Raw genomic sequence first — 25,236 nt, 5'->3', positions numbered from 1 at the left:
CCATTGGCTAAAGAGTAGATGAATTGCTTCTTTTAAACCTTCCCACCAGCCTCCCCCACCCCCATCCCACTCCATTTTACAGGTGAGGAATAGAGACAGAAAAAATAGATCACTTCCCCAGGACAAAAAACTGCTGAGTAGTGAAACCGGCATTTGATTCCAGGCAGCGCAGCTCCAGTTCCCATGCTCCTAAGGCAGGGGTGGGTGAACGGTGAGAGCCCTACTGAGGAGGATGTTTGAACTTTTTTTTTTCCAGCTGTGCTGGGCAATGTGGGATGTTAGCTGCACAACCAGGAATGGGACCCACCCGCTACATTGAAGTGTGACAGAGTTTTAACCACTGGACCCCCAGTGAAGTCGCTGCTTGAACTCGTATTGGAGACCCTTCCCCGCAGGGCCCGTGCTCTCAAGCACTGGGGTCTCACTAGGCTGCCCTCCTTCCGGGCAGGACCTCCAATGAACTATAAAGGAATGAGGCCAGGGAAACAGAGCTGGGGTACAAAACTTCGGGGAAATGAGCGGAACAGAATCCCAGGACATGGGGTTATTGATCACTAAAGAGGAAACTCTTCGCCACCTGGACCCCAGTTTACCCACGTGAGGAATAAGTGCACTTCACTAAAGCTCTGTGACTCCCTTGGGGAGCAGGGTTGGTTATCAGCAAACAAAGGCATAGCCTTTAAACACAGGCACTCCTGGGTTCAAATCCCAGTTGTGCCACCTACGAACTGTCAGCCAGGTCTGTAAGAAATGAAAAGTAGCCAATATTTACTGAGCGTATCAGGCTTTCTAAGCGCTCTGCATCTATTATTGTTTCCTTGAATCCTTGCAGTGACGCTAAGAGGTAAGCACAGGGCTGTGGCCTGGTACCCAGAAAATGTTCATTAAAGAATTAGCTTTAGCCTCCCATTGAGAGCCGTTTTCAGCCCAGGGAGGCTTTATCATTGTAGGATCGTGTAGGGCAGCCAGGTCAGCGGGATCTTGCAGGAAGCTGGGCTCAGGACCTAAAGGCGATCCCCGGCCCCGGAAACACTGGTAGTGCCTGCGCGGAATTAGGAGACGGTCCCTAACGCCACGTGATCGTCGCTTCGCCGCCACCCTCCCAATCCAGGCCCACCACAAGCTCTGCGCGCGCTCGCCGGACCCACACTAGGTAGCTGCTTGGAGAAGCCGGAGCGGAGCGAGGCGGGGCCTCCGCCCTGACCTTGAAGGCAATCAGGAGGACCATTAGTGCCCTTAGCAAAGATGGCGGAAGACAGCCCACAGGCCGGGCCAATCTGGGGACGAGCCGGGCGTGGGGGCGCGCACACGAGGCAGCAGGTGGCTCCTGCGCATGCGCCCCGCTTATTGGCGGGTAGACGTTAGGGTCCTGAGGCGGAAGTTGGCCTGAGTGAGGAAGTGTGAGGAGCGAGACAGAGGGCGCAGACTTCCACGCTCTGCGCGCTGAACGTTCTTTATTCATTGGCTACTTTTCCTAACAGAGCGTTGTAAACAAAGGTCGGGATGTCCTCCTGAGGGGGCTGGCTGGGGCTTGTGCGGCCTCGGGCCTCCTGTCGGCGCCAGCCTCCCCCCTACTCCCGCTCCCTCTGCTTGGCCAGACCATCTCCCCAGGCTGGGCCAGGGCCTGGGTTTCTGAGCGGAAGGAATGCCCCAGGCAGTGAGGGCCGGGGCAGGGAGCCTTCCCCGGCTCTGTGCAGCCCAGGACCTGGTGTCCGTTTGGAAGACCTGGGACTGGGCTAAGGGTCGTGATTGCCCGCAGGGCCTGTGACCTGCAGCCCCTGGTCGCCGAGCCGCCACTCCTAACCGCCCCCTACCCACCGTGGGCGGAGGGGGTGGGGGTTCGCGAGGCCATCTGTGGCTGCCCTGAGCCCCTGCCGTGGAAGCCTCCCCAGCAGGCACCAAGAGCCCGCGGCACCCACCATGTGCCTCCCAGAGACGGGACTGCTAAGGCCTCGCTCAGGTCAGTCAGGAAGTGGGCTGTCGGGCAGCCTGGGAGATTCAGCGCCCTCACTGCCTTGATCCCAGCTGTCACTTTTGGGTGGGGTGCTCAAATGGAGAGTTAATTGATGAAAGCCTGGCGGCACTAAAAATAGGGGTGGAAGCCTCCGAACTCGCTCCCACCACCAGCCTCTCTGGCACTTCCCAGAGCTGGGATCTCGGGAGGTGACTTCCCTGCGCTCTGTTTGCATCTGAGGACAGTGGCTGGGTACCAAAGCTCACCGTCCCAGGACGCTCTGAGTCACTGACAATCATTAGTAATCAAAGAGGCAGCCAGCGGGACCCAGGGGTTGCTGAATTCCTCGAGGTGAGGGAGAGGCCTGCCTCTCACCATTAAAGGGGAAGATCTGTGCTGATTCAGGCCACTGTCCAAGACCTGGGAAAAGCCAAAAGAGCCCAGCCTCGGAGACAAAGGGCAGAAGAGCCTCAGAACCCCCACCATAACTCTAGGAACTGGCTGCCTTGCTATTCCTCATTACCATCTAGATTTACATGTTCATTTGGGAGCAAGTTCCCACCCCCTGCAGCTGGCTTCCCTTAAGTGTTAGGTCTCAATCTCTCCCCTTTTTCCTAATTTCTTCCCTGCCACCCCATGGCACCTGCCTTCCTGTCTCAGCTGACACTGGACAGGTGAAGTTGGCACAGTTTACAAGGCAGATACTATCTCGGTGCCCAACCCCTGGGACTCCTTAGTAATATGAGAGGCAAGGAGACCCACTCCAGCTACTCTCCCAGTCTTTCTTATTCTCAAATGAAGGCTCCCCAGATCCAGCTCCAAGGTCCTTCTTCTAGCCCAGTTTTTCTGGGTGTCTGAGTGCTGGGGAAATGACCATTACAAGGGGCAGAAACTGATGGGGAGACACTGAGGGAGCCAGGCCTGCTGTGGGGGGAGGCATTACTTTGGGGTGACTGCCCCCAACTGTTGCATCTTCTCTTCTGAGGCTTTGTCTGGAAGCAGGACCTCCACGGTGAAACTGACCTTCTTTGCGTGAATGAAACTGTAGGTGTTGTCAAACCGCAGGACATCTGAGGGGAGGCAAAAAGACAGACACTCAGGCAGCCCCACAGAGCTTAGAGACAGCGATATTTGTTGACTGAGCGAGTCAGTGTGGTAGGTAATGAGGATGAAGGTGGCGTAAGCAATGGTCCTTAACCTTCTGAAACCCAGTCTAGGTGGGTTACAAGATGTTCATGAAGAGGGAAAAAAAAAAAGAACATGCCAAGTGCCAGATAAGTGGCAGAGACAGTCACATCTGTTAACAGCTTGGAAGGAGGGGGCCTATAGACTGAAATCATGAGAAAAGCTTTTTAAAGGAGTTAGAGCTTGAACTGGGTCTTGAAAGGGGGGGAACAGAGTTAGTAGCAGCAGTACTTGTTAAAATAATGATAGTAATGGTAACAACGGCTATTCCTGTGACTCAGGAAAGGGTTGGCAATCTATATTATTCATGGTAACTCTTGAGTTCAACTTTAGTCTTGTTTATAGAAAAAGGAAGTCACTATGTCACATGTGAGGAAGGGATGGAGCTGGAATTTCCCTCTGGTCTGCACTGCTGCCTGACTTGGGCCCTGGAAAGCCCAGTCCTGTTCATTTTCTGAAAAAAGTAAAATAGGCAACCTTTTTTTTAGGCAAACTTTTTGAACCAGAAATTTATCCCACAGAAAGATAAATGGACAAAGATGCTCAATGCACCCCTATTTGTAATCATAAAAGATGAGGAAAACTAAAATGTTCAAAGGAGAACTGCTTTAAAAGTTTTTATTGAAATACTATACTGGATAAAAAGGAGGTGAGCTTCATGAGAATTAACCAGGGAAACTGTTGACAATATATCCTTAGGCCAAAAAAGCAAACTGCAGAATAGTCTGTAGACTGTTTACAACATTTTTGTTAGTATTGGTGAGTGCTTAGCCGCTTAGACATATCCAGCTCTGCGACCCTATGGACTGTAGCCCACCAGGCTCCTCAGTCCATGGGATTCTCCAGGCAGGATTACTGGAGTGGGCTGCCATGCCCTCCTCCAGGGGATCTTCCCGACCCAGGGATTGAACCCACATCTCCTGCATTGCAGGTGGATTTGTTACCGCTGAGCCACTGGGGAAGCCCTTTTTGTTAATATATGTAAAAAAAATTTTTTTTTGTCTTTGTTATTTGGCCCACCTACACTGACAAATTTTACAGTGTCAAAACTCCTTCAAATATACACTGAATGACAGATGTTAATTCCTATGAATGTGTATGTGTGGGCACATGTCCTATATATTATGGAGACATGTAATGCCCCTAAAGGGATGGAAAATATTTGGTAGGATAATTCACAAGACCTGTTAGTGATTTCTTTGGGAGAGAGAAAATGGGCATGCAGTTGGCAGAGAAGGCTTCCAAGCCTTGGCCAACAAACAGACTGCTTTTAATCTAACCCTTCTTTTTTTGAGTTGTTCCATTCCAGTCAAACACCCCTTCCAAAGAACAGGGTGGGAAAACAAAAACACTAGCTCTGCTCTTTCTGCATCCTTGTCTTCTCTCACTTTTCCCAGCCAAAAAATACCCTGTGTATTTAATCCTGAGATGTAATCTTCCCCTTTTCTGACCCTGGATAAAATGCATAGTTGAAACCAAGGGTAGACATACCACCCACCCTTTTCTTCACGGTATGGACTGAGTAATAACAGTCATCAATTTTCTCTCTGTGCCAGAGTTCTTCAGGACCAATGGTGCCTCTGGAAAGAAGGAAACTTCCTCTCTGCCCTGGATGACAGAGCCTTAGCAACCGGAGTCAGTCATGCTAGAAGTCTTTGAGCTCCTTGGACCAAGCACCAGGGCTGAGATGACTCTGCCTAGCATGACATTCTGCCCTCAGAAACAAGCAAAGGGCTGTTCTTAGGCCCAGGCCTGAGGGAAGTGGAGGTCATGAATTGCAGTGGTTCATTTTGACACTAATTATGTACTCACAGACTCGTAGAGGCCCCAGAGATCCTCCAGGCTAGGGCTTCTTCACTTTTGTAGGGGAACTGATCCCCTTGAGAATCACAGCATACAATTTCAGATCCCACAGAGCCCATCATGGACCCTCTGGGGCAGTGGTTCCCAGTAGGAAAGTTACCATTCTGAAGACAGGTGCTGGGGGTAACCGTGCCCTCTCATTCGTGAAAGAGTCTCAATTAGTGTCCTTTAATTTCTCTTTTATATTCCAGATTAAAATGACAGTGTTAGTTGCTCTGCTGCTGCTGCTGTTAAGCCGCTTCAGTTGTGTCCGACCCTGTGCGACCCCATAGATGGCAGCCCACCAGGCTCCCCCGTCCCTGGGATTCTCCAGGCAAGAACACTGGAGTGGGTTGCCATTTCCTCCTCCAGTGCATGACAGTGAAAAGTGAAAGTGAAGTCGCTCAGTCATGTCCGACTCTTAGCGACCCTATGGACTGTAGCCTACCAGGCTCCTCTGTCCATGGGATTTTCCAGGCAAGAGTACTGGAGTGGGTTGCCATTGCCTTCTCTGGTTAGTTGCTCAGTCATGTCCAATTCTATGCAACCCCATAGACTGTAGCCCACTAGGCTCCTCTGCCCATAGAATTCTCCAGGCACGAATACTGGAGTGAGTAGCCATTCCCTTCTCCAGGGGATCTTTCCAACAGGGATCGAACCCAGGTCTACTGCATTGCAGACAGTCTCTTTTTAATGTCTGGGCCACTAGGGAAACCCTGTATTCCAGATAGGAGAGTGTATTAAATTTTTAGTTATGTGTGTAGGTGGGTTATAATATGTATGAATTTTATTTCAGGATAGTAGAGGAGACATTAGATAATATTATAAAAGGGAGATGGTTTGTCTTTAAGATTTAAAAGCCAGATTAAGATCTCCTGCTCTAGCCTACTCCCCTCATTTTAAGGAAAAAAAGAGGAAAATCTAATTACTTAGAGGCAGTTGCTCAAAACACCTGGAGGGTTACTTGCAAAGCTGGACTCAGAACCAGGTCTCCTGGTACCCGGCTGAGCTGTTTAACCTCCCTACATGTTTCAGCTCTCTGACCGCACTGCACACTCCCAGCAGACCGAGTTCAGATCTTTTTTTTTTTCTGAATCTTATTCTTTCCTAGACAAGTACTCTACACTCAGGGCCTCAGGATATATTAGTTGGGAGGAAAACAAAGTGGAATTAGTTCAAACTTTGAGTATACTTGGGAAATGACCGGCACAGCCCAGGGAGGGTTCGTGGGCTCCTACCATTGGACTCAGAGCTGTAATTTCTCCACTGGGTGGTTATGCTCTACTTTACAAAGGGTTGCCTGGTTCCCCCAAGGCATCACCTCCCACAGGTGAGCTTGTAACCTAACATCGGGTTCTCAGAGGCTCAGCTCTAACCTCGGCCATGGCCCGGGCAGCAGCTGACCCCACCACACTGTCTTTAAACCTGGGCAGGGGGCGTGGATGCTGGGGCTCTGTGCCTCCTGAGAACGGACGATAAAAAGCTCCCAGTCAAGGCCCCGCAGGCAGGTAAACACTCCATCTGACAACGTATCCACAAGGAACTAAAATCTGGGACTTGCAAACCTAAGCCTGATTATGTTAAAGAGTTCATGGTCCTACGTGGTACTAGAGAGAGGCAGTGGGCAGTGATGGAAAATGGGCTGGGCTCTGCTCCTGGGCTGGGCCAATTACTTCCTGGGTCTGGGACCGTGCTCTCTCCTCTGTCACGTGACCATCTCTAGGGTAGTCTGTGGTCACGAGATCCTGCCCCAGTTCTTGCCTGTATCTGACTCTTGGTGTCTACACACACTACACTGTGGGACAGTATACCTCTATACCTCAGCTTCCCTGTCCTTTAAAATAAAGAAGCTCGGGCTTGCATGGATGAAGTGCTTTACGCCCCGAGGACGACAGTGTCTGGGCTGGCGCTCACCTGATGCCTGATGCAAGGTATACCGCCTTCTCCCTCAGGACCCAGCAGCTCGCTAACAAGCATAGCTCTCCTCCCCGGGGATCCAGACCACAGAGCATCTGTGAGGAGGGGGCGGTAGAGACTGAGGTTGCCTGGGCTGCGGGGGAGGACACGGATCTGAGGTTTGGGCGGTGGTGTGGACAAGTACAGAGACAGAGACATCTGTGGGACTAGTTCAGAACTGGTGGTGTTGCCATGGAAACAGGGTGCAGGGCTTCTCCCCTCTCCGGCACTATCTCCTCCGGGTCTTGCCCTAATAAATAATAATGGTGGCCAGGGTGTGCTGAGTGCCGTACAGCAGGTATGATGCTAAGTGCTGCACAGACCTGATCACATTTCATCATCAGGTGTCCCCATGAGGTAGAGAATCTGATCCCTGTTGGAGCAATCGGGGGACTGAAGCTCAGGGAGGCCAAGTCACTGGCCTAAGGACTAGTCAGTGGTCAAGTCTATTGCAGCTTGATGACAAAGCCCTTACTGATTTTCCATGCCTGGCTCCTCGGCTCAGACAGAAGAAACTGGAGATTTGAGGGGGGTTTTCTGTGTGTGTATGTGTGATTTTTCTGCCTAGAAATATAGTACCTGTTCTTTGTAACATAAACTGTATTTGCAGAACCAGTATAGAAAAAACATAAGCCCTCTATGTTTTCTTAAGTTCCCAGAGATAACCACCACTAGCGTTAGCATAGAATCCGCAGACTTCTTTTGACTTTTTATTTTAGTCAAAGTGAGGATATACCATATATGGTATGTCTCATGCCTTATTTTTTTTTTAACATGTTAAGAGTCTGCCTGCAATGCAGGAGACCTGGGTTTGATTCCTGGGTTGGGAAGATCCCCTGGAGAAAGAAATGGCAACCTACTCTTGCCTGGAAAATCCCATGGACAGAGGAGCCTGGTGGGCTACAGGCTCCCATGGGGTTGCAAAGAGTCAGACACGACTGAGTGACTTCATTTTCAGTTTCAGATATCTTATACATCACTTTATTCTCTTTAATGTGATATTATGTTCTACTGTATAGACAGACCATAATTTATTTAATAAAGCCATTTAACTTATTGTCAGTATCCCAAACTGCTAGGAACATCTGTGTACCTGTATCTTTGTGTCATTGTATAAATATTTCTGTAGGATAAATTTTCAGATGTAGAATTGCTGAGTCAAAGGGAATTTGACCAATATTGCAAAGCTAAGTGAGGTTAAGCACCTTTTCCCATGCCAATTTACCATTTTTATTCCTCTTGAGTAAATTTCCTGTTAATGTTCTGTGGTCACTTTTTGATCAAGCTGGAGATGAGTGAAGCTCAGCAGAGTCAAGGCTGGGTTCTGCTCACCCTGTGATCCCTGCACCTGCCCAAACTGTTCTGCCTCGCTGATGTCTGGGGAAGGGGCATCCCCCGGAAACGTCTGATAGCGGCAGTCACAGCCCCAGGGAGACCTGGAACCAGAGAGCAGGTGTTCTGAACCCTTGCAATCACCCAGCACTGTAACTCACCTTTACCTGGGAGCATCAGGTCAGAGTCCTACCCTGCTGTTAACCAGCTGGGTCACCTTGAGCCTGCCCTCTCACCCCTCCATCCTAGCAAGAGAGGGTGGAACTGATGGCATTCTGCTTCTAGTGCTAACCGTCTGTGAGCTGAAATCCAGGGAGAAAGAGGGACCTCACAGGCAGAAGCTAGAGCAGGGGCTTTGAGAGACTCACAGATGCCAGGATCGCTGCAGGTGAGGCTCCCATCCTCGGGCACCAGGTGGGCGTTGTAGCGCTGGCTGGGCAGCACCTCCCTCATCTCCCCGGCCCGCTGCCGCTCCCCCATCTTGGTCTTCAGGAAAATCCCAAAACCGATGTCCGAACCATCCGACATGAACTGCCACCTGCAGGGGACAACCACGCACTCAGACATGACTCCATCTGCACGTGCCCTCTCTAGGGTCCTGTCACCAAGGCTTCTCCCACCCCAGCCCTCCGACCGCCACCTAGGGTGGCAAGCTCCAGTCTCCTGGGAGGGTCCAGGACTTTACCTGAGGACACAGCCCGGGAAGAGGATCTCATACTCCACTTGGTGGGAGGAGCCCCGGGAAATCTGCACACTGTGCTCATACTGCTGCTTCACCTGGTCCCGCACGTAATACTTCTTGGGGATGTCACCCCCGTAGTTGATCTAGAAGTGGGGCATGGAATGAGCTGGAACAAGCACTGGAGCCAGGGATTCCCCGGTTACCTCCAGTCCCCCCAGGGAAGCACATACCTTGGATTTACATTTGGGGTTTCCATCAGGGTCAGTCATGGTGCCCCCATACTCCACAGGCAACTGGTCAGGGCTGATATATTTCAGCAAAACCTCCTTCCAGTTTGCTGGCAGGAGAGGGAAGGAAGGAGAAGAAAAAAGAGGATCAGCACTAGGCAGGATTTCATCACAGCCCAGGCAGTCTACACACAAGAGGCAGAACAAAACCCGTCCGCCCCCGCACACCAAACACGGGCCTTGGGAGCACAGGACATGCACACAGCTCTGCAGGAGGTTAGAGATGGGCCATCACCCAGAGGACTGCCCTATGCTGTACCAGGAAACAAGAGCAGAGTCATGTCCCCATGGCCTCTGGCCAGCTGGTCAACCTGAAGCAAGCCACTTTGCTCTGAGCCTAGGTCCTCCTGCTGCCTTGCAAGATCATGGTGGGAGGGAAGTGAACTAAGCACTTGAGGAGGTGTTTGTCCTAAACTGTAAAGTGCCCTATCCTTAGGAGAGTGTATCATTACTCCCAGGAAAGGGACACAAACGTCTGAAGGGCAAGCAGGAAGGAACAAAGAAAGGGAAGGGCATTCCATGCAGAGGGCATGGCACGTGCGTCAGGCAGGAGGGCCTGAGTCAACGCGCTCTGCCCTGGTTAGACCGACGTGAGGGCCTGACCGGGGGTCTCGTCCCCCATCACCCTCTGTGCTCAATCATGACTGAATGAATGCGTCACTGTAGACTAACCTCTTAAGAGAGCTCCCTTGGCTTTACCCCCAGGCACACTTTCACTTCTGCTCTTGTTTAGGCTGTCTGGCAACCGGTTATTTGGGGTGTTTTTTTTTTTCTCTTATTTTAGTAATCAAACCCTTTCCTGGTAGGAGAGTTGGCCTCAAGTGCAACAAAGGCTGAGATCCACTTCTCTGCCATTTCAGATTCCTAAACGAGTGTCAGCCAAAGGACAGTGTTTTGATCCTGGGAACCTCTCTGTGCTGACTACAGACACCAGACACAGGCAGCAGCTCCGAGTCACAGGGTACCTGCAGCATCCTGTGTGGCTGGTGCGGCCTGGAAACCCATGAGCACAGTCCAGGGGCTCCCAGCCCGCAGGGATCTAGAGACCTGTGACTAAGCGACTCCAGGGCCCTGTGCCCGGCCTCGGGGTGCCCGGTCTTGCGGTGCCCCGTCTCGGGGTGCTTCCATCTGTGCTAAGCTGCAGCCTGGGGCGAATTTCTGCCTTGTCTCTGTTGAAGATCTGTGCCTTCCCAGCCCAAGGCGGGTTCGGCTGAAAGGGTTTCAGGTGTGGGTGGGAACATACTGAACCTCCTCCGCGGCCGCTGCCAGGAACCCGAGCTGGGCTCACGCGCGTGGTGGGCGGCAGCCACAGAAGAGCCAAAACTCATCAAGAGCCTTTCGCTCAGACTTTTTCTTCCCCCAGCTCAGCTGGAGGGTTGGAATCTGGCCAGGAGCATTCTTCCCATCTTACAGACAGGAACTGAGGCAATAAGGACAGCACTCGTTGCGCCAGAGCCAGCACCAACAGCCAGAGGTCCTGTGCCCTCCAGACTGCTTCACGCCACACCCAGGCCTCAGCCCGTGTTTGCAAAACCTCCACGTTCAATGTGGTGCCTGAAGGTGAGCATTCAGAAGCCTTCAGAATTAATTCCCTTTCCTCCCCCTCAAGTTCAACTCCGGAGAAGGCAATGGCAACCCACTCCAGTACACTTGTCTGGAAAAATCCCATGGACGGAGGAGCCTGGTAGGCTGCAGTCCATGGGGTCACCAAGCGTCGGACACAACTGAGCGACTTTCACTTTTCACTTTCTTGCACTGGAGAAGGAAATGGCAACCCACTCCAATGTTCTTGCCTGGAGAATCCCAGGGACGGCAGAGCCTGGTGGGCTGCCGTCTATGGGGTCACACAGAGTCGGACACAACTGACGCACCTTAGCAGCAGCAGCAGCAGCAAATTCAACTCCACAGGTGTCCTTAAGCCACCCATGAAGCCGATCTACTTTTATAGGCTTTTCTCCCACCACTCCATGTCATGCTCCAGCCAGACTCGCCCCCTGCTTGTCCCTGGCTGCCTTGATTCCCAAGCATCTTCCCTCTTGGCTTTCCCTTGGCCTGACGTCCACCGGCTTCCCCGCCAACCACTTCTCCATCTCCCTGGTGAGCTCCTCTTTCTCTGCCTGCCCTCGAGCCTGGATATCCCCCACGCATCAGCCTCTGTTCTGCGGGCAGTCTCATCTCCTTCTCAAGGTCTCATCTGCCTTTGTCTTTGTTGTTCTTCCATCGCTATGTCGTGTCCAACTCTTTGCAACCCTGTGGACTGCCGCACACCCGGCTTCCCTGTCCTCCACCATCTCCCAGAGTTTGCTCAGATTCATGTCCATTGAGTCAGTGATGCTATTTAACCATCTCATCATCTGTCACCCCCTTCTTTTGACTTCAATCTTTCCCAGCATCAGGGTCTTTTCCAATGAGTCAGCTCTTCGGATCAGATGGCCAGAGTACTAGAGCTTCAGCATCAGTCTTTCCAGTGAATATTCAGGGTTGACCCTCTTTCTGAAAAGTCCCAGATCTCCTAACTGGAGTCTGTCCCTAAGCTTTAGGCCCAGGCCTCCCCAACATCTGTACATCTCACAGTCTCCTCAAATTCAACCTGGAGCTTTTCCTTCTGGTTGTATTATTCCCCAGTGGAAGTGATTGCAATGCTCGGTCACTCGTGCCAGACCCCAGGGAGCCATTCTAGATTTATCTTTCTCCCTTCCTACCTCCAGCCAATTGAGTTCCACCTCCTACAGAAGTCTGAAATCCATCCTCCTCTCTGTCCCTACCGTCCCCAGCCCTGCTCAGCCTTTCAACTCCAGGCGTGTGGACTTTGGCTATGGTGTGCAAAAATGGTATCTCGTTCCTCACAATCAACAGAGAATCAGATCTTGGCACCTACCCCGCCCCCGGATTAGAACTCCTCTCCAGTGCCCAGGAGCCTGCCAGAGTCAGTGCCAGTGCCCTGGGTTCTCTGCCATCCAGCTCCTGGCACCCGGCTCCCTTCCCACATCATCTCTCACTCCACCCTGGGTGCACGCTATAGCCACCTTTGCCACAGTGTGCAAAGTCTTTGCTAAGCGCCCTTCTCTCTGCCCAACGGCTTGCTGCCTCGCTTTATCCAGCCGCCTGACTCACTCCATAGCTCGTAGCTGAGGGAGGCATCGCCCCTACCCAGGCTGGGCAGGCTGAGTGCCCCATTCAGTGTTCCCATGGGCTCCTCCCTTTTACATGTAACGTCACACACTGCTGTGGTTTTACCCAGGTGGCTCAGTGGTCAAGAATCCACCTGCCAATGCCAGAAACGCAGGAGATGTGGGTTCGATCCCTGGGTTGGGAAGATCCCCTGGACAAGGAAGTGGCAACCCACTCCAGTATTCTTGCCTGGAGAATCCCATGGACAGAGGAGCCTGGTGGGCTGCGGTTCATGGGGTCTCACCGAGTCGGACGCGATTGAGCACACACGCATGCTCACGCTTGATACAGCTGTTTGTCTCTCCCTTTCCCGAGAGGCCACCAGCTCTTTAAGGGACTCTGTCTTCCCTCTGTGGCCTTGACACCTATCGAGTCCAGGGCTGGGTGCACAGCAGGAGCCTGGGCAACGCGGCTGGCTCTGCTCCTGGGACCCCCTGCTCGGCCGCGTCCAGGGCCTCTTCTGGCTTGTGGCCCAGCTTTCTCTTAAAGGGCCCTGTCCTGTTTCATTACAAGCTCACTGAGAATAAGGGCTGCCACTTCATCCACCTTTGATCCCCCAGAGCGTCACAGGAAGAGTTCTCATGAAAACAAAGAGGAAGAAGCCCCTTGCTGGGGCCCAGCCTGCTTCCGGGGTGCCACTGCGCCCCAACCAGAAGAGGGAGCCTTGGCCCTGGCGGCTCGGGCCTTCCCTATGATGCCATTCCCGGCGGGGGTGCTGCCACGCAGCCATGGTTCAGAGAGAATGGGCTACTCACCTCCCAAGACCTGGATCTTCTTACGAGTGTCCTCACTCAGGAAGGGTTTGACGAGGTTGTAGGCCACAGGGAACAGCTTGGGGGCTACAATAGAGACCAGGGCACGTGAGCCCCAGAGCATCCCTAACCATTGCCACGTGAGGACCCCCTGCATCCCTAACCACGTCCATCACGGCCACCAGCGTCGGGCCACACGCTCCCGGGACCATGGAGCCCACGTAGGCAGCCTGTGTGAAGTTCGGCTGGCCCATCTGTACAGGTGGAATGCTCCAACTTCCTCACCAGGCTGGGAGGCTCCAAGGAGGTAAACGCTAAAAGCCATGCGAATTATGAAGGTATCTGCGTAGTCACAGGTCAGTCTTTGGAACGTGTCCCAAGACCGCCACCCTGACCTTTGGCTCATTCTATGTTTATTCTCCCCTGAATTTGTCCCAGGAACATTTTCGGCCCCTCCTTCCCATTTGGCTTCATCACAGGTAGTTCCCAACTTACCTTTAACGATAAAAAGACGCTTCAGCGTTTCGGGATAATTTTCCTCAAACATGCAAAGAAACTGTGGAAAGAATTCAGCGGGCTCAGAACTCTGCGCCAAGGAGAGAGGCTCTGCTTCCTCCAGCCTCCCCCACCCCACAGGGCCTCCGAGCACCCCCATCTCTCACCCTCCCACCCCACCCCAGCCCTGGCCCTCACCTCTCCGTAGGCCTCCACGGCCGGCTTCCAGAGATGCTTGAGACCCAGGCCCTCGCAGTCATAGATCAGGGTGGTGGCCTCTATCTTCTTCCCCAACTGCAGGGGGACAAGAGCAGAAAGTCACATCACACGGCCCCGCCCCCAGAAACACACACCGAAGGCCACCCCGGTTCAGGGGAAACACTGATTGTGCCTTGTGCCCACACTGCAACCAGATCTGGACAGGGCCAGACCTAGAGTTTTCCAAATCAGGATAATTACCCCCAGGCCGGAACTGTGGCCTAGACAAGGCCCCTTCCCGTCTAGATTGCCCTGCTCTCATCCAGAAAATGACTGGGTAGACCGAGATGACATCTGAGGCCCCTTCTGTTCTGCAGCTTGACCTGGTTCTGCAGCTCCCTTTCCTCTGCGCTCCACACGGCCACGTAGCTCGCAGGCACGGATGCTCTCCGGCCAACAGGAGCCCTAAAGGGGCATCCCCATCTAACGCTCCTCTCGACGCCTCGGCACACACTAGGTGCTCAGTGACCGTGGATGACACTGCTGAAATGTCCCCAAACCTATCACATCGTCTGACTGCAAGTTTACGACGGCTGAGGAGGAGGGAAAAAGAGAAGACCGTGGCGGCTCCAGCTTGCTCTTCAGTCTTTTTCCCGTAAGAGAGTCAGCTGTCCTTCTCTCTGTCTGAATTGAGTTAGACAAGCAGAGAATCTGAGCTCACTGACACCAGCGGCACCCAAATAATCGTCCAAGGATACGGTGGTCCCGACAGACTCCACTGGTGCCCAGGCAGCAGGAGAAAAGCAACGACAACATAGTATACTTTTACTTCACTCAGTTTAAAGGACTGCCTCTTCTTGCAATGGCTGAGTCAAAGATCTCTCGTGATGAACGTCACACTGCACTTGAAAATATGTGGGTTGTTTTCAAATCTTTTTTGATATTGATTTCTAACACAGATTCCACAGTGTTAAGAGACCAGACTCTGCATGATTTCAATACCTTTATACCATGAAATTTTTGCACCTTGTTTTACGTCCCTTTATATGTTCCGGTGTCTCCTGGTTTATAGTCTATGGGAACTTGAATAGAATTCATATCCTGCTGTTGTGTGGAAACTGTATAAATCTTAATTATGTTGAATTGGTTCATAGTGCTTTTTCGTCTACTGTATCCTTCTACTGGAGAAGGAAATGGCAACCCACTCCAGTATTCTTGCCTGGAGAATCCCATGGGCAGAGGAGCCTGGAAGGCTACAGTCCATGGGATCGCAAGAGTTGGACACGACTTAGCAACTAAACCATCCATCCATTCATATCCTTCTACTTTTCTATTAGTTTCTGAAGAGTCTGATATTGAAATTCTAACTAAAAATCTTAATTTATCTACTTAAAACAGTAATTGCAATATACAGCGAAACTGTAGTTAACTTTGTTCTGTACTTTCTAAGTCTCCTGTAAATGTATCATCATACTTCCATAAATTAAAAAATGAGAAAGAAAGAAAAATAAATCAAAGGACTGTCTCTTTTTTTTTTTCCTGACTGCACCATGCTGAACTTCCCCAACCAGGGATTGAACCCCCACCCCCTGAAGTGGAAGCAGGGAGTCTTAACCACTGGACTGCCAGGCAAGTCCTGAAGTTCTATCCCTTGTTCTGAGAAGACACCCTCCCTATAGTTTGGGGCTTAATTATGGCAATAATAGCTGGTGTTTTCTCAGTCCTTATTTGGAAAAAAAAATGAAATCCGGAAACACAGGTCAGTCCCTAAAACTCTGTAATTTCACTGGTCAATGAAATCCACACATCAGGGCCTGAGCCCTGAGGCTGCACTTCAAGCCATGTGTGACATCCAGGCTCCGGCGTGACCGACTCCACTGGGCAAACCCCTCTTCGGCCATGCCGGCCCCCTCACCTTTTCGGTCTGGCGGACACATTCCTGCAGCAGCAGCTCACAGTCCCGCATCTTGGTCTTGAACAAGTCCTGCTTGCTGGCCGAGAGGAGCAGACCCTTGGCGTCCAGGGGACCAATGATGTCGTACCAGATGGGGGAGCCTTCCAAGTCGTAACCGCACATGCCCCCTGAAAGGTACTGCTGGACCACCTGGGCCAAGACAGAGGGGGGTGCCTGGTCAGCAGGCCCAGGGCAGCCACCCCTTCCCTGTGTCCAGGGCCTTCCTCTGGGTTTATCCTCCCCTGGGTGCCAAGGATACTCATTCAGTGACTTGGCATCGTCAGACCTTTCCTCTGAAGGCCCCAGGCCCACAGTCCCAGGACTCTGGCCCTGACAGCCCTCCCATGGGGTACTGTACTGTCCTACAGCAGTCCCTCCGGCGTGTCTGACTCTTTGTGACCCTATGGACTGTAGGCCACCAGGTTCCTCTGTCCATGGCCTTCTCCATGCAAGAATACTGGAGTGGGTTGCCATTTCCTCCTCCAGGGGATCTTCCCCACTCAGGGACAGAATCTGAGTCTCCTTTGTCACCTGCATTGCAGGCGGATTCTTTACACGCTGAGCCATCGGTCAACTTTCGGCCTTGTCAGACCTTTCATCTGAGGGTCCCAGTCCTGTGGATGCAGGATACAGGCTATGGCTGTAACCGACCTCCTCACGTGGGGTGGGGCGGGATAATCTGTCCTCACCTCTGGAGGCTGCCAGCTCATGATGTTGTCAATGTCCTTTTGTTTCCGGAACTCCACGTGCTGCAAACACATAATTGGGACTTTAAAAAAGCGGGGCAGGGGAGGGGGCTGCCCTTAACAGGCACCTAGCAACGGGTGACAGCACGAGCGGACCACGGACCACAGGTAAGTCACGAGAAAGCCACTGGCAGGAAGAGAAGGCAGTGCCTGTTTCCAAGGTCTCAGCAGCACAGATTGTAATTCCTGGTTGGCCCAGAACTAGGAAAGCTCTGCTTCCTGGGAAGGGACTGCACTTTGTCCCCCAGGATAAGGCAGTACAGGCTGTGATCAGGGTTGGAGGGGTGGACAGAAGTCCGGGCACGGTGTGATTCCAATGGGCAGGAAGAGAAGCAACCAAGGGTCTCACCTTCCGGAGCATGGCCTCGGATTTCTGCAGGTTGAAGTTTCTTGCTGTAACAGGGAAACACGGACAACAATTAGGCCAGTAGCTTGGGCACTGAGGACTAAGAGACTGTCCTGCTCCTGTGCTGGGGCCCTGGGGACTCTTAGATCTCCCTGCGTGTGGAGGTGGGGTGAGGACGTTCACTGAGGGTTTGGGGAGCACCTCGACCCCTGGGCTTGCAGGGAGAGCAGGTCAAGGCTCAGGGCAGGTGGGAGCAGCCCTGCAAGTTCAGGGTCAAAAGAGCTCTCTCCTAGTGGATGCAATCAAGTGAAGGATCTTATCTCCTCTCAGGAAAAGCGAACCCTGGACTCCCTTATCATTTAGCCTTCTCCTTCCAAAAAGCTAATCTCCTGCAGGGTCTAACACTCAGTGCTGAGAACTTGACCTTGGGTTCAAAGATGAACACAGCTGCCCGTAATCTGGGGCAGGACTGGCAGTACATTCCAGTAGGATGGGGGTGGCGGTGATGAGCCTCCACTCATCAAAGGGCCCACGCATACCCCAGGGGGACAGAGGACCCTCCTCCTCCCAGAATTCCCAGAAAGTTTCAGAATCAGAGTTCCCCTGGCTCAACGGTTCAGCGCTGAAGAACTGATGCTTTTGAACTGTGGTGTTGGAGAAGACTCTTGAGAGTCCCTTGGACAGCAAGGAGATCCAACCAGTCCATCCTAAAGGCGATCAGTCCTGAATATTCATTGGAAGGACTGCTGCTGAAGCTGAAGCTCCAATGCTTTGGCCATCTGATGAGAAGAACTGACTCACTGGAAAAGACCCTGATGCTGGGAAAGACTGAGGGCAGGAGAAGGGGATGACAGAGGATGAGATGGTTGGATGGCATCATTGACTCAATGGACATGAGCTTGAGCAAGCTCGGGGAGTTGGTAATGGACAGGGAAGCCTGGTGTGCTGCAGTCCATGGGGTCACAAAGAGTTGGACACAACAAAGCGACTGAACTGAACTGAACTGGGTCAACTTTATCTCACGCACAAACCTCGACATGCTGTCCTGCTCACGGTTCAACACAAACCCCTCTCTGCCCACCAAGGCCACCTGCTCCCAGACAATCCAGGCAGCCACATGCACTTGGCCCTCACTGTTGTTCTGAGCAGAGACCCTCAGAAAGGAGGGGGTGCTTCCTCAGCCACATGACAACCCTTCCAAGCAAATTCTGTGCTGCCACCCTGAGTCCCCGCCTGCCAACATGCTGCCCATCCGTGGATCCTTTAACCATCCGGCATAGCTTGGTGTCAAGTCCATCCACTTCCCTTTGGAGGTTTTCCAGTTTCCCAGCGCCTCGCCTAATGTGTGTGGGCCAGAGCACAGGTGTTATCTACCCTTCTCCAATGAAGCCTAAGAACCTTCTCAGCAAGAGGCCAGGTCCTTAACTCAAGTGCAGCTTCCCGTCAACTGAAACCCCCAAATCCTTTTCACCTGGGCTACTGAGAAGCCTCTCTCCCACAGGCTGAGAGGCAGTTTTCTGGATCTCTCCCTATCAGATTTCACCCTGTTATGGTCAGCCACATTGCATTTCTTAAAGAGCCTCTGAGATCCACATTGTGGGCAATTTTGCCATGTGGCCTGTGAACTGCCCCTCCCAGCTCGATGTCCTCTGTGGGTCACATCGACATTCAGATCTGCTGACAGCCCCGGGACCTGGGCCAGACAGGCTGCCCTCTGGACCGCCACCGGCCCCTTAATCACTGCTCTCTGGGAGCGGCCGGGCACATTCCCTGACTCTGCTGCCCTGAAATACAGTCCACTCCCCTGCACCCAAAGGATGCAACAAGAGATATGCCCAAAGCCACACCCATCACTTGGGCCAGACTTGCGCCTGCAGAAACGAGCAGCCTTGGCTCTGGGGAAGTTCCTTCTCATGGTCCCCTTACAGGTGCCGTCATGGCAGTGGGGGGGTGGGCAGCTATCAGAGGAATATGATCTGGGTTTGCATCTCAGCCCTTCCGCCTTCTTCCTGTTTGATCTTGGACAAGATATTGCAGCGTCTCTGGCTGAATCACCCAATGAGCTAAAAAACACTTCGAAGACACAAGGCACCACACTGTCATGACGGGGGGACGCAGTCGGACCTGAAAGTGGGAATCCTCCAGGCGAGGGAGGGAACCCCCAACTGTGAAGTCATCTTCCTGGGAAACAGGAGTGGTGGTGAATTGTGAGCCCCTTATCTCAGTGAATCTCTCTAGTTAACCCTTAGTGGCTCAGGCCCAATATTCAGGGTCTTCAAGGGCCCTCCCCAAGCTGCCACTGCCTCTGGCACTGCGGGCCTGAGGCCTCCCCGGGGCTTCCGCTCCTTGGTCAGGGGGCAGCTCAGGGCACAGCTTAGGGCACGGCCAGAGAGACGGGCCTGGGAGCTGGAGTCCTGGGTTCTTATTTCATCCCTTCCTAGTCCTAGGAAATAAGGAGGCTCAGCCCTGCCCTGCCGGGCTCACAGGTTTCCTCCACCTCCTGGTTTTATCTTGCCATCTGACCCTCCTCCTCACTAGCGTACCCAGAACTGGGGAGGGGAGGGTGGGTGGTCAGGGAGAGAGTGATGTGTGAGGGCCCGAGGGCCAGCAGAAAGCTGAGCCCGTGTCGGGGAAGCCCTCTCACACCTAAGGCTAGAGAAAGACATCTGGCTGGCAGGTGCCTTGCAAATGTTTTCTTTAGGACGAAAAGGGGAAAGAAAAAAGGTTTCTTTTAAAAAGGTGGGGGGGCAGGGCGGAATTCCCTGGCAGTCCAGTGGTTAGGACTCTGAGCTTTCACTGCCAAGGGCTTGGGTTCGATTCCTGGTCAGGGAACTAAGATCCTTGCATGCTGCACAGCACGGCAAAAAAGGAAAAGAAAAGTAAGGGGACAAAAAAACCCTAGTTGAAATTCACAGTAGAGTCTGACCAGGCCTGAGCTCCTGCCCAGGAAAATGTGGGGCACGAATGACGTGCAGAGGAGATGCGTCCTGCGTTTGAAGAGGCAGAGCTTGGCCGGGCGGAGAGGCAGGTAGACAGCTGCGGCTGCCCGAGAGGGTGCTGGTCTGAGGACCAGGGGCCCGGGGTTGCTGCCCTGATTCTCTTTCACATTTGCTGTGTGCCCTCAGGTAAGCGCCCTCCCCTCTCTGAGCCTCGATTTTCTCATCTGGCAAATGAGGATGACCGCACTCCTCTATTCCTACAAAGAGAGGGACAGGGGCTATCCCAGGGTTGGGGGTTGGGGTGCCCGGGAAACCAGCTGCCGGCTTCTCTTAGATAAAAGAGAGCTGCAATGCTGTTCACCTCAACGGCTCTCTGAAACCACTATCTCCCAGCCTCAAGGTAGCTGGGAGGTGTGTCTGATCCTCACGCAGCTGGCCCTTCAGTAAAGGCTGTCTGCCCACTCTCCCCACCCGCCCCCTTCTAGCTGCAGCCCTTCAGTAAAGGCTGGACCAGAATATCCTCCCACTCTGGACTGACTCCACCGCCACCCCCCGTCGCTGCCCCCCACCCTCTCTGAGTGGGCGCAGGTAGGGGGGGTTCACAGCTTTTTTGGGGGTGGGGGAAATGGCAAGTGGCACTTTCTGAGGTACACAGAGCCCCAGGGGGGCTCTCCTGATGGCACGTGTCTGGAGCGGGGAGGCCTGCTAGCAGCGTCTCCAGAGTGCCCCAGCTATTCAGTTCCTGGACTAAAACAGAAAAACATGTCTCTCCACCTGTCCCAAGACTCGTAGGGGACGCACGTGTCTGTGTCTATAAACAACTAATCGGCCAGGACTTAAACTTTAATACTGGGGGCTACAACTCTATATCCCCACTCCAGTATTCTTGCCTGGAGAATCCCATGGACAGAGGAGCCTGGCGGGCTGCAGTCCGTGGGGTCACAAGAGTTGGACATGACCTAGCAACTAAACCACCACGATTCTGGGTCCTGATTTAATCTCTGCTAAAATAACACAGAGAAATGTTCTCTATTATTTCTATGTCTGGGAATAAAGTTTCTACAAAGGAAGAAAAAGAGAAATATGTCACAAGAATTGAGAGAGAGAGAGTGGCACCTGACTTGAATCACAGAAGAGGAGAAGAAAGAAAAGCTTTCAGGAGTTGCAGCGTGAGGTTGAGCCGGACCCCGACGTTAGCAGAAACGTGTACATTTCGCCAGCACCTGCACAGCACCGTTATGGCCCACCCTGCAGCAGGCAGGACACCCGATCTCGTCCTGCTCTCCCACACAGAAGCCGAGGACAGAGGTTCACTCCTGACCCAGGTACAGGCCAGGCAGAGCTGGAAGAGATCTCAGGGCTCTGGAACCAGACGCTGGCTTGAGGGGAGTTTTGTAAACCTAGATCGGGCTGAATGCCACCCATGGTATTTCCCCACGCACTCTGCCCCTCCCTGACATACATGAACCTCTGGCAGCAGGCAGCCTGCCGTTCCCACGGAAGGGGCCAGCCTCTCCCACGGCCAAGACTCTGGTTCTGAACTTGGTTCTGCCTCCAACTTCCCACCAGTGTGGGGCCTTTCTCGGGGTTTCCTCAACCTGCTTCCTCACATCCATCAGCAGAGTGTGTTCATCCAGTGGACGGACAGGGCACAGGGCTGGGAGCCAGCCGACCTGGGCTCCAGTCCTCTGCCTGCAGCTCAACACTGTGCGACCTGGGGCAAGTGACCTCACCTCTCTGAGCCTCAATGTCATTATCTATCCAATAATATCCAACACTATCCAACAGGAGGGTTGAAATTATCTAATAATCAAGAACCCTTTTGGTTCTAAAGGTTGAATCCTCCAGATTCTGAGAGCGCCAGGGGCAGGGTTCCCAGAGGGTGCCATTTCTGTGACCCAGAGCAAGCGTCTGGCCCAGCCTCCCTCCTGCAGCCCCTCTCCCCTCACCTCGGAGCCAGCGCAGGAGAAAATAGTCGTCTGGATTCGGCAGGGCGGGCAGCACATCCTGGACATTCTCTCGAAACTGCAGCGAGAGGCGGCTAGGTGAGCGGCAGGTCCCACCCTGACCACCCTCTGCCCGGGGCTCTCCATAGAGGCTTTCGCTGGGCTCCTGCTAAGTACGGGGCAACTCTGCAGACACAGGCTAAGCACCTGGGCGGCTCGGGACCCTGTGTGGGTTGTGCTGGTGGGAGCTGGGTAGCAAGAGGAGGTGGGCAGGAAGTATGACACCACCCCGGCCTGGCTGCGGGCACTTACACACTCCTTTGTGGCCGATGGGCAGACATGTCCCTAGATAACTGTCACGGTAGACAACCTGGGGTGTGCCACCGTAAGGGCATCTGTTTACCAAGCATTTCTGGTGTGCCCAGCACTGAACTTGGCACTGATTCACTCTTCACTCAGAGTCCCTAGAGGTATGACTGCTCCCATTTTACAGATGAAGGAATCAGAGCTCAGAGAGGTTAAGTGACGGCCCCAAGGTCAACAGCTAGAAATCAGCAGAGCTGGTGAGCAAACCCCCCGGTCTGTCCCAGGCCAGTGCAGGCACTCTGTCCACCATGGTCTCCCCCTTTAGTGACAGGATGCGAGCAACGTGCTGGGGGGCAGAGGGAAGAGTTAGATTCTGACTGGGGCCAGGAAGGGGGGGGTCTCATATGACTTCATATAATAATGGCATTTGAGCTTGAAGGACTCCAGAGGCAGCAATCCAGGTGGAGGGAGCAGTTCCAGGCAGAAGCCACAAAGGGGGAAAGGGTGGCGAGCGCCAAACAAGAGCTGGACAGTGACCCCAAGGACGGCCACGCCCACAGCCCACCACTCTGACCCTGGCCGTGAGCACACCCCCACGTGCTGTGCTGTCCCCAAGCCTCCTGCTCCCAGTCACTGACCTACGGGGCAGCCACAGAGGGACCAATGAGGACCCACCACCTCTGCCCCTTGCTGGGGTCAGCCAGGGACTGAAACCATCCCAGCCGGCAGACAGCTCCCAGAACCCCAGGGACTCTGGCGTACCGCCATCCCTTACCAAGGACCCTCCCCAGTCCCCGGTTCCTAGCTTAATCACCACCTAATCCCTTCTCTGCCTGGTTTCCCCTGCAGGTCAGCAGTAATATCTGAAACCTCCCTACCCCCCAGCCTCCTGGGATGGGGAGGCCCCGCCCGGGCGACACCTTCATGGGGCTGATGCCACAGCCCCACTATTACTGGCAGAAGGCGTCTGCCAACCCTCCTCCCCCAGTTTCTCAGCAGTGGAAAAGTGCCCAGCTGTGGAGCCTCCAGCCCTTAAGGCTGGACCCAGTCGATTCCAAGAATGGCCACTCTCTCCTCTCCCCAAGGGCAGCTGGTGGGAGAGGGTAGGGCTCCGAAACTGCTATTCCCTTCCTCTGCCCAGGCACCAAGGCAAAGCTAGGCTTACCTCCTGAAAAGCATCAGCTGGAGTCCCCAGCCAGGGAGGTTGGGGGTGGGGGGGCGGCTGGGTGGGCAGGACAGGGGAGTTGGGGTTGGGGGTGAGGGGCTGGTCTCAGCTCAAACTAACCCCAACTCAGTCTGGCCCCGGTAGGATCTCAGGCTTTGCACCAGCAGGTGCTCCCCTTCCACCATCTCGTCCAAACTCCTCAATATCTTCCCTCAAGGAGCGAGCAGAGAAGGACCGCTTGTGCCCAAGGTCGCAGACAGCCTCGGGGCCAGAGCAGAAGCCATCCAAGTCTCCCAAGGAGCCCTCGGGAGGAGGCCCCTTCCATGTGCCACTCACTGCCCCTCTGCCAGAGGAAAGCCTCCCGGAAATGGGAGGGAACCTGGGGCCCTGCCCCTGCCCCTGCCCCCGGGGCCCGGCTGCCAGTGCCTGCGAATCAACGTTGCCTTTGTGCCCACCCCCACCCCCCACCCCCAGCTGGCTCCGTGGGCTCCCAAGCAACCACTTCTTTCCCAGGTGGCAGCGCCGAGGACTCGCCCGGGGATGGGGCCGGGGCGGCCAAACTTCCCCGGGGTCCCCTCGGCCGGCGGAGGGAGCCAGGGAGTGTGGGGGTCGGCGGCCGCGGGCAGCTCAGTGCGGCGGTCGCCGCTCCCTCCGCCGGCCGCCCGCGGACCGCGCTCGCCCCTCCCGCCCAGCCCCTTCACCGGCCCCCCGCCGCCGCCGGAGGAGCAGCCGGCCATCGTCGCCCGAGCCGGGGCGAGGCTCACCTTGGCCAGCGCCTCCTTCTGCTTGGGGCTCAGGTCGCCGACCCTGCCGCTCATCGTGGCTCAGGCTCGGGGTGCGGCGGTTGTCGCAGCAGATGGGGCACCGACGCGTTCTCCGCCGCCGCCGGAGTCGAGTCCCAGCCTTTTGCCCGGGCCGCGTGTGGCGGCCAAGCCCCGCCTCTTAAAGAATCCCAGGGGGCGGAGTAGGGAGCGATGCGCTGGGCGCGGGAGCATCCGAGGCGGGTCCCCTCCGCCCTCCTGAAGCGGGGACCTGGGCGGGAGGGGGCGCGCGCGAGTGCCCACCCGGGGCCGAGGCCGGTGGACCGCGGCCGGTGGACCGCAGTGGGGCAGGAAGTCTGGGTTGCAGTCCCAAATTTACCTTTAGCTCACGGTGTGACCTTGGAGGAGACACCTGAGCTCTCTGGGTCGTGTGACCCCATCTTAGAACTATCTAATGATTTCTTGTAAGATCAGGTACCCAGGGTGCCAGACTTCTCCTGCCAACCCGGGAGGGAGCTTGCCTGATGCCTTTGTCGCGGGGGGCCAGGTCCCCTAAGACTAGCCATCATCTCCAGGACAGTGGCTTTTTCTCTCTGGGGTCCTTGCCTGCCTCCTGTCCTGCCATGGATTTGGGGCCGCTGCTGCCAACCCAACTGGGGCCCTTGCAGGAGTTAACAGCCTTTCCCCTTCCTGCTGTGGGGCAGGCAGTTTGAGGGGTAGGGAAGCCCAGACCTCATCTCCCCACCCAGGGCCCTGTCCTCTGCTCCTGACCTTCTCAGCTCTCCGAGAGGGTCGCAAGGTGCTGGCACCCTTCGCTGGCATGGAGGAGTGCTTCCTCTCTGGGAATCAGAAGATCTTGGGTTTGAATCCTAAATCTTCCCCTTCTTTTTATGAGACTTCGGGGAGCAAGTTCAACTCTGAATCCAAGCCTCTTAGTTCACTAAATGGATTCGGATGATCTGGACCTTGGGTCAGCAGGAGAGGATAAAGCCAGCTAACATACATAATGCCCTGGGCGCAGTGCTTAGCCCAGGGGTCCCCTCTGTGACCACTGCCCTCATCCTCTCTGCTCAGCCTGCCTTTGATGCCTGCCTGGCCTGGGGGTGGGGATGCAGGGTGGACATGGAGGAAGCCTCAGTGAAAGCCGATGGCCCAGTGAAAGCTTATCTGCTTCCCCCGCCCACACCCAGGGGCCAGAGCTGTGTGTTCCCCAGGTAGT

General features: G+C 54.3%; 1 protein-coding gene and 1 long non-coding RNA gene across 5 annotated transcripts; one reads left to right on the top strand and one right to left on the bottom strand.

Moving 5' to 3' along the window:
- The first annotated feature begins 237 nt into the window (after positions 1–237).
- On the top strand, positions 238–5,214 carry LOC129629927 (uncharacterized). Its single transcript, XR_008703389.1, has 2 exons — positions 238–1,960; positions 4,696–5,214. It is a non-coding gene; the product is annotated as an uncharacterized LOC129629927 (long non-coding RNA).
- SEC14L2 (SEC14 like lipid binding 2) lies at positions 2,563–24,173 on the bottom strand. 4 transcript variants are annotated; one of them, XM_055550155.1, is made up of 12 exons: positions 24,021–24,173; positions 21,789–21,864; positions 16,904–16,947; positions 16,498–16,557; positions 15,770–15,958; positions 13,855–13,950; positions 13,657–13,717; positions 13,165–13,248; positions 9,182–9,288; positions 8,955–9,094; positions 8,638–8,807; positions 2,563–3,024 (listed from the first exon to the last, which is right to left on the bottom strand). In XM_055550155.1, the coding sequence occupies exons 1-12, from the start codon at positions 24,072–24,074 to the stop codon at positions 2,894–2,896; spliced, it is 1,212 nt and encodes a 403-aa protein (XP_055406130.1). In that variant the 5' UTR covers positions 24,075–24,173; the 3' UTR covers positions 2,563–2,893. The 4 variants fall into 4 exon arrangements, with proteins under 4 accessions (XP_055406130.1, XP_055406133.1, XP_055406132.1 ...); XM_055550157.1 differs by lacking the exon at positions 2,563–3,024 and adding an exon at positions 3,490–3,593; XM_055550156.1 differs by lacking the exon at positions 2,563–3,024 and adding an exon at positions 7,796–8,373.
- Between the last annotated feature and the right edge of the window lie 1,063 nt (positions 24,174–25,236).

Source organism: Bubalus kerabau, chromosome 16, assembly GCF_029407905.1.
Source record: "Bubalus kerabau isolate K-KA32 ecotype Philippines breed swamp buffalo chromosome 16, PCC_UOA_SB_1v2, whole genome shotgun sequence".
Taxonomy (NCBI): Eukaryota; Metazoa; Chordata; class Mammalia; order Artiodactyla; family Bovidae; genus Bubalus; species Bubalus kerabau.
The sequence above is the reverse complement of the archived record's forward strand: the minus strand, read 5'-3'. Positions and strand labels throughout refer to the sequence as shown.